General features: G+C 40.9%; 1 protein-coding gene across 1 annotated transcript in view; it reads right to left on the reverse strand.

Annotated features, from left to right (window-relative positions):
* PHACTR2 (phosphatase and actin regulator 2) overlaps positions 1–9,273 on the reverse strand; it is a 153,753-nt gene that overhangs the window by 41,758 nt on the left and 102,722 nt on the right. Inside the window, exons 3-4 of the mRNA XM_035899905.1 lie at positions 5,429–5,509; positions 2,337–2,495 (exon numbers count right to left, since the gene is read on the reverse strand). Coding sequence (XP_035755798.1) covers positions 2,337–2,495; positions 5,429–5,509 — 240 coding nt within the window. The remainder of the gene's footprint in view (positions 1–2,336; positions 2,496–5,428; positions 5,510–9,273) is intronic.

Raw genomic sequence — 9,273 nt, forward strand, 5'->3', positions numbered from 1 at the left:
GCAGGAATGAATCCTGTCTTCGGGTCTCATAAACATGGAAAGTGTATATAACTTCCTTCAAGATTTGCACATAAGAGTTCACGACTCTAAAAAGCCTAACACTGGCCTCACTAAAGATGAACGCCTTGCATCCATTACCCCCAGCTGGTCTTCACTCCACCTATCTCAGTTCTCGTGACGGAGGGTTGTGATCTGATACTCCAGCATGTTTTATGGTCTGAGCAGAGGACAGTGAGCTAGGTATTCCTGCTCCAGCTCTTACTGTGATGCTCTGTGAGCCTTAGCAAACCTCCACTCTGCGGCTGCTAATTCCTCACTCTGCCAGTGGGTGTGAAGCACACCTACTGCATCTCCCGTAAAAAATCATCGAGGATTAATCTGTCAGGTGAGATGCACCCGTGAGCTGCAGTGGGCCTTACTCTTCCACAGAGTCCAACAGAGTGGCTCGCCTTCTTGCTCAATGTGCTATAAAGTAAAGAATAACTGAAGGGTACTTGCAATGACTATCCGGTGACGTGTACTGGATTTGCACTGTGTAACACCGTTGCTGATGTGTGGAATTGATTCTTAACACCTTTTTTGGGCAGACTCTGCAATAAATCTATCTTCTTCCTCAAGATGTTTACGCATAGAAGAACTTCATGTTTAGATGTAAGAGGAAAGTATATTTGAAGTGTTTTGTATCTTCTGTATGGTCATACTGACATTCTATGAAGCCTAGAATACCAAGTTTGCTCATTTTGTGTTTTCCTTCTCCCTCTTCCATATGTACTTCATTTTTTGAGAGGGGCTGGAGTGACAGCTACATATTCTTCTGTACTGAGTCTATTCCTGTACAGCAATCATTTTTAATTTCTCCCTGTAAGGTCAACACAATATATAGGGAGTGCCGAGGGTAATAATATATTTGAAATAGATATTGAACCTTTCCTGCTCCATTGGAGTTCTACATTCTGCAAAGTCAGATAGAGGGGATTTCAATGAAATGTGTACTTCTAATAAAAGAACCCTTACCTTAGGAAAAATTCCAAGCCCCGACAGTTCCAAAAGGCTGTATTTAGGGATGCATAAAATCATAAGTGGCACATAAGTGGTGTGATCTAACCCCAAAGTTAACCTGCAGCATTTTAAAGGAGTTTTCCATGGCTTTTATAACTCTTTTCCCTTGACCCACTACACATCTGGTTCTAGTTGGCACCAAAAGATAGACGTATTTAAATGTCATGAAAAAGGCTATTCTTGTATTTCTGTCTTGTTGGGAGACAGGAAGTACTAGAAATCTCATAAGAAAGGCTGTTCTCCTTGGACATCCAGCCACTTTTTACACAGTCAAGTGATTTACATAGCTCGGAGAAGAATTCAAATTTTTGTGTTAGCCGAACGGGCCCCCTCAACCGCCAGAGGCTCATTCATCACTAGGTAGAGGTTACTAGAAGACATTGGAAAGGCTGCTCAGTCTAACAGCCAGCCATGAAGTTCTTGATCTTTTGTATCCTTGCTGTTTCCCCCAGGGAAATCCAATACATGGAACAGTATTTAGAACACTTTTTGAGAGGGAAAAGAAGTGGTGCATTATTCAAGAGGCTAGAGAGAAAAAAAAAACACCAACAAACTGGTCCAAATCCTGTGATTCTGCCTTAATCTTCACTTTTTTTTTACTCAGTCAAACTCTTGTTACCAAGGTAGATCTGAGTAAAGGTAATAAAATCAATATGGACTTTGGGACTGCTAAATATTTAGCAGCATTTACTGCAATTCATTTATAGAAAACCCTCTAGTCATAAAGTACGTTTTTCAGAAATGACCTAGGTTCAGTTTGCAGCAGTGATACAGCCCCTTGAGTATTTCTGAAGAGCTGGACTGCAAGTGTTGAAGATTTAATGAAAACCAACAGGAATGTTACCAAAGTTACTTTCAAAATGATACATGGTTTTTAAGTGGCTTAAACACTTCTGAACTTTCAACCCATAAGCCACTTCTACAATGATACTGCAAAGTGATGCATATGCACTGTCTTCTTTCACAAGAGGAAAAGCTGAAACCAAAGCTTGCTCATGGCTACAAGGAACGGCTCACACTGAATTTAGAAACTGAACATCCCTGCCCACATTTTCATGCTCAGACCATGCTTCTCTTTATGCCCTTATTATATCCACAGTAAAAGGCATGCCTACCAGTGACGAAATACTGGTGTTTCACAAGTCTTATCTTCTCAGTAGGTTCTGCTGGCATCCTTGTGGCAGAACAGAACTCACAGCATGTATTGGTGCTAATAGAAGAACATGTTAATTTTTTAAGTAGGTGAAAAACAGTTTGTGAAGAATGTGTTCGTTTACCTTTTTGATCTTCTTTTTTTCCTTCCACTGCTGATGTTTTCTCTGATAACGTACCGTTATCTCCGCTGGCTTTTACCACATTTTCTTCCTGTATGGCTTCTTCACCAATGGCTATGGTGTGTCCATTTGAAGTTTCAAAATTTACTGTTACATCACCATCTGAAATGAAAATTAAAAAGCTATTGTCTAGTTTAACTGCTTCCTTAGCACCTATTGACAACGCACAGCATCCCTCTGCTTTCAAGTTTCCATGGAAGCAAAGCAGAAAGACTTACTGAAATGTGAAACATCGGGCTGCAGACCTGCTCTGGAAGGTTAGTGCTGTAAAGGAACTCTATAGGCTTCCATGTTCTTTTAGTAGACACCTCTGCTGTTGGGGGCCTGGAAGTGCACCTGGATTTTCAGGTCCAGCTTTGTGTCTGTACACATTAGCATCCTGTTCTCTTCCTCCCTGCATCTTCATTTACACAGCAAAGAAATATGTGCATGGACCACAACGGAGCTCCGACATGTTCCAACAGGCCCCAAATCTGGACAATTAGGGGGCAGAGTTGCATCTCAGTAGGTAAATCAGCCAGGAGTTCAGACAGAAGTTCTCAGGATATGTGTGCTCAGTTAATGAATAAAATAGGTCACAAAGTCATTATCCAGTCTTAAAAACCATGGTGAGGTCTTCCTGTATCACGTATCACATCATTATTAAATTCTGCAAGTCAAATTCTTTCCCAGCTCTGATATTTTAGTCACTTACCCAGACTACTCCAGCTATGAGGATTTTTTAATCCTGAAAAAAAGTCTTTCTTTTCCCTTTTTGTCTCTATATTCCTGAAAAATGCTACATACTCTTGCTGGTTCACAGCTTTCTCTTCCCTTATTTGCCAATTTCTGTTCTGTTCCATGCCTTTTAAAATTGCTGCTGATTTTCTTCTCTGGTCATTTCTAAGGCTTGTTAATCCTTATGTTGCTCACACCCCACCTGCAGTTCATGTAGATGACTGCTTTCCTTCTGCAGGATTCTCTTGCTGTCCATCAAAAATTATGCAAATCTACCTCATGACTCTTCTCATTCGTCCCATTGTTTCTTCATTAATTCTGGTAACCCCATTCTCTTCTCCTCCTCCCCTTCCTTGCTGTGTGCTATCAGAGCTGGATGCTTGGCAGTTCCCTGGTTTCAAAACAGTTACGCAGCCTCTCTCCTACCACCTTGGGCTGCTCCATGGGTTAAGCTGATGGTTTCATTCTCACCCACACACTACAACTAAGTTCTGCCACCATAACCTTGCCTCATTCACTACAGCTGGCAGTTGCACAAGGCTTCCTTCTTACCTTACCTCAACATTTAGTGTCTTCAGCTTCTTTCTTCCAGATGTTCAAAAATCCATTCTTTCCTCTCTGCCTCCACATGTGGCATTCCCACCTCTTATCCATGTCATGGTTCTGCAAACACCTCCTGCCTCCAAGTGGCACTTACCACTTTCCACTTCTTTTTTCTTCATCCCATGTGGAACGGTCGCTTTTTCACACTTACCTCTCACATTTCAAGACTCCATGTAGTTCCCTGATCTAGCTTTCCTCTCCATAGTCATTCCTTCTAACTACCTTCACATTGCTCAACCACTGTCTTTTCTGCATCTCTCTTCTTAGCACCTTCAAACCAGTCTTGCATTCTTTCAGACTGCTCCTTAAAAACTCATTTTCATCAGACAGGAAGCACAACATGATGAAGGCAACAGGGACCGGATTGAGAGTCTTCTTAAGATGGGTGGAAGGGAAGAAAATTGTTCATCTTCACATCCTTTTCTGACTTTGCTCAGTCTCTGTAAGGGATCCAAACTCCCATCCCCTTTTAAGAGCGGAACAGAGGGTCAAGGACTGATGACCAAAGCATACACACTTTTAGCACAAATGATAGTATTTATGTTCACACTGCTTGTAACCAACCTGAAATGTTAACACATTTCATTAACCGTCCCAGCAGTCTAAATGCAATTTCCAACCATCAATGGACAAAGTCACGCAGCTCCCCAGTAAAGCATGTAGCAAAAAAAATGTAACAAATTCACAGAGGAACAAAGTGAGGTATGGAGAATTTGCATTTCTTGTTTTAAGTCAAAGACAGTGGCAGAGACAAGCTCAGAAGCCAGCTATGCTGAATGCCATAGCCTGGTCATTAGCAAAACACTGTAAAGACAAGTGATGTCATGTGTCGACAAACAAGCCCTTTACTTCTAAATATCAATGGGTATGACACTAACCATACACATTGATACTTTCAGGATTCTTCAGCTCAGGCAGAGAAACACCATCTCCAGGAGAAAAATATTTTTGGAAATCACAGAGTTCTGAAACTCCTTGATAAAATGACAAATGGTTTAATTTTAAGCTTACTTACTTGACTCTTATTTGATCTAAATTTATAGAAGATCAAGACTATTAGAAAGAAGAATACCACTAGAAACATAAATCAAATGTAGCACAGATGTATTAACCATGGTTTACTCATGCTTTTTGAAACACAAATTCTGGTTAATACCAGTTACTAAACCTTATAGCATTTTGAAACAAGTGGTATCTTCCCCACCATTTTATTTTTGTGCCATTTGTGAATACAGTGTGTGTGATAGTGGTGGGATCTGTACAATCCCAGCACTGGTACTTTTTGATACCTGAAATGGATGCTATTGATTTGCTTGGGGGTCCCACAGCCTCTAATTTTTCAGCCAGATTTTCTCATATTATACTCCAGTTGCTTTAGACAGCAGACCTTGACTCAAAAAATACATTAATCACTAACTTAAAAAAATTCTGGCAAACAGGAAGTAGGACCCACAGGAGTCACATTATTTACAGGGAGCATCAAAATACTTAAGCGTATGACCAGAAGCCAGATAGTGTACCTGTGGCAAGAAAAGTTACAGAAAACAAATCTCTCAACTCAAACTTTACTTTTTTGTCAACTGGCCCAAATTGCCTCTCACACTCCTCAGCTTTGTCTCCTCGTACCTATTTATACTACATGGAAACAATGCAATAGTGGCTTTATCATCCATCTTTAGCACTCAGGAGCTAAATTCTAGGTAATGTGTTATCACCTTGCTCAGGCATTTCTTTCAGCACTCCCCTTCTTATCAGCTCCTCTCTGCTTTGTCTTGTTGAAATCTTCCTTTCCAGCACTAAAGAAAAAGCACAGTTAAGAATAGATTTATTCTCATACTGCTGATGCTTGCAAAAAATTTAGAAAAAGTTTTTCATTTTAAATAAACCCTGAGAAATCTTGTTTCCTGTCTGGATTTTCATGGACACTCTCTGGAAACATCCTCCCACAACTTCAGGCACAGAAGGGGAGATTCATCTGACCCAATGCCTTCAGCTGAACAAGGCTCCGCGAGGCTTCCCTTATAGTCAATGGAAAAAGGTACTTCCAGACTGAAACTGAACTCATCCCAGCATAGGCATTTAATACGTAAAAGCACCCCTCTGCCATGGACTGGGGTGACCAGCTCAGCTGGAAATACCTCCATCTGCTTTGTAGAAGTTTTGATTTGGGACAGGCAAATCCTGCTCAGAGCAAGCAGCTCACATGGTAGCCTTTATGGCATGCAAACTGTTTTAAAGGGAAAAAAAAAACCTTAGACAGAAGCTAGAAAGCTCTGTTTTAAAAGGGAATAGCATCCTCATCCAGGCTGGTTGGCTTTCATGGAAAAAAATGCAGCATCCTGTTTTTTAGGTTAAAAAAAAGAAGCGTACAACACACAGAAAAAGACTGTGACATGAAGCATTTTAATTATTACATTTATTTCCCGTGGGAAAAATGCTAAATAGCTTTATAGGGAAAAATATTTACAGATGGCAAAATAGAATAACTCCCCACTGCATCCCACCATCAAACCAACACAGTTTTGGTCAGTGATCTGGGAGGCCACTGTAATGATCCATGGAACCATGGTTGATGGGCCATAAAATGTGAGCATCAGTTGTAAAATCCTGTCTTCGCTGTAAGGAAAAGTTAATCTCCCATCCTGATTTTGTTTACATATGGACATCAAAACCCAAGTGACTTTTGGAGCTCAAGCTGAGGGCATGTGGCAAAGCTTCAGCCGTGCTGGACTTCATCCTGTTAATGCTATGGGATAGGGTTATTTATCTCATCAACTAATTGAAACACCCCGGTAATCCAATTACTCTCTAGGGTCAATCTAACTGCTGTATGCAGATTAAATACTGCAAGAAGTGTTGTCAATCACACTTGCACCAGCCCAGTTGGAGTCAACAGCCATATGGTGAAGCGATGGCTCCTGTGAAGGCACGGAGGAAGGCACTTTGGTGCTTCTAAGAAATTTACCCCCTAAGCATAGCAGCTGATAAATGTCTCTCCCCGCAGCAGGGAACCCCAGCTGCTGATTTGCAACCAGGCTGGCTGGACTCAGATGCCTGAAGGCATTTCTGCTCACAGCTTCCCACTCCCCTTCTCTGCCAGGGAAGGGTATGATGGAACAGAAGATGAAGCAGATTCTGCGCTTCTCAAATTTACAGCACCGGGTTTATTTCTCACACTGCAAAGTGTGGGGATTCAGCAAATGCTCCACATGGGATGCATTTCCCTGCCAAAAAAGCACCGGGTCCTGACAGAAGAACTGGGGGCAGTAACCATTTTGGGCAGCCCAGCTCAAGCTACCCATGCCAGTGAGATCGACAGCTCATCAATGCAAACAGTACTGGCACAAGAACATGTAAGTTGGCGTTAGGTCTGTGTTTATATACTCAGGTACTTTGTGGGATCTGCCCGTTAAAGGCCAAACCTTCACAGCATTCAAATTGCATTTGACAACGTAAAGGAGACCGTGAGTGTGGCTTCAGACCTTCTATGAAAGCCGGCCTCCCTGGGGAGCACGTGGTAGCCTGGACTCAGATCAGGTTAGGCTGCCTTGGCTCCTGATCCTAAACTATGCAGGAGCTCTTCCAATTTTTCCCTATTGCTTTTTTAAGATATATGCCTTGAGACTGTGTGTCACACATGTTATTGACATGGCAAACAAAGCATGGGAGCGTGCCCTACTCTTGCAAAGAGTTTTTCATGTAGGTGAACATACGTATTCTCTTATTATTATTTCAGCTTGGCAAGTGTAATTTACTTCCTACTATTTTTCCTCTCTGCTTCCTGTTTACATCTGTTTTCTTGGAGACAGTGAAATGAGATGATCTCTCACATACTTATTTGTGGGACTTAATCCCATACCACTTGAAAACAATGACGCTCTCTCCATCAAGTTCAAGAACACTGAATCAGGCCCTCCCATCAATGTCTCTCTCTGGTTTTCACGATGATATATTTTTTCAGTTCTACAACACTGAATTAACAACTGTATCGAATTAATTATCATGGAAAATGTCAATTGGCATTAAAAGACATTAACTCCTTACATTTTTACTGGAAGACCTCAAGGAGTCTTATTAACGTTACATAGGTTTCATAACATCCCTTAGACATAACTATCTCCATTTCACAGATTAGAAAATTTATGAACAGATAAGAAGCTTAAGCCCCAATCCTTCATCATCTAAAATGCTAGCCATGAGTGGTGCTTTTATTTAAACTCATTAAGCTCAGTTAATTCAGCTTGAAAAGATAATTTATTTAAAATACTATTTGGCCCATGGAAAGAACATTAGAAATCATGCTAGTATTCACTACGAGCATCAGAATTTTAATTCCTACAAAGAAAAAGGCAGAATTTTAATTTAAATTAAACTGACCAAAAATATGTCACCTTGTATATGAGGAATGAGTAGCCTGTCTACTTATGAAGCTATACAGGGTGCTATTTAGCTAGGATGGACTCATCATTATAATTTATTGCTTATTACAGACTTTGGACTATACAATACATTTCACATTTACACAGTCAAGTATTTTGATTACCACAGACCAACTGCACTGAGTGATTGCATCCTTAAAGGGTCTCAAACCACTCAGTTGAGCTAATCACATTTGACTATTGGTATGCTTCAGAAAACTCTCCTATTTTAAGAGTTACACAGTCAAGCATTCAGAAGTCAGGAAATGTTTGAATGAAGGTTGATGGGTGTGCAGATGGTATAGCTTTTATTTGCTTGTTATGTATTTTACCTCTGCCACCCCTGCCTCATTTAGGATACAGACTGCACTGTGTTCCAGGAACTGTTTCTTTGCCTAAAGTTTTAACCTTACCTTTCAACCTGAGGCTCAGACCTCATTTGAGCAACAACCTAAACCTTCATTTGAACAGAAACCCCTTAGTTTTTCCAAACATCAGGCCAGCAACTGAGTGAACCAAAGACAACATGTTTCTCTCCTCGACGCCCATGTGAGATATGCAAAGGTGTTACCGTGACCGTATATACAGGCAACTCACGGCATAGAAAGATTAAGTCATATTATCAAACATGCTGACATTTGTTAAGTGTTTAATTTGGGTACCTTTTCAGGTGTAACTTCCCACACTAAAACTGTGATAAATAAGTAAAACAAACAAACAACCCAAAGCATAGGAATTCTAGTTGAATTGCCTATTTACGATTCAAAATATTTAATCAGCAGAAGTGAAGCTAGGAGCGCTGGCCATCTGCTGCTGAGCTAATGGCACAGACAACTGTAGAAATAGTAATCCTCTACCTGAACCACCTGGGATGGGTATCACTATTTGTCACCTTAGAAATAGTTCAGTCTCCAGAGTTCAGTACAGAGAGAGGACTGTAGTTTGGCACGCTCCCTCCTCTCGCCACCTCTGTCATGACTTCATCATCTGGGTCTTTCTCTGTCACTTGAAGAAGTTTAAACTTCTTGTCTTTGGTTTCCAGACCCACCTCTCTTCTCTTCCTTCTTCTTCTAGTAGAACTTGCCATAATGAGCTACCCATTTGCTTCTCCCATAAGCACACCTTTGTCTCTCTATTCCTGC

Source organism: Egretta garzetta, unplaced genomic scaffold (genome assembly GCF_000687185.1).
Source record: "Egretta garzetta isolate BGI_Z169 unplaced genomic scaffold, ASM68718v1 scaffold397, whole genome shotgun sequence".
NCBI lineage: Eukaryota > Metazoa > Chordata > Aves > Pelecaniformes > Ardeidae > Egretta > Egretta garzetta.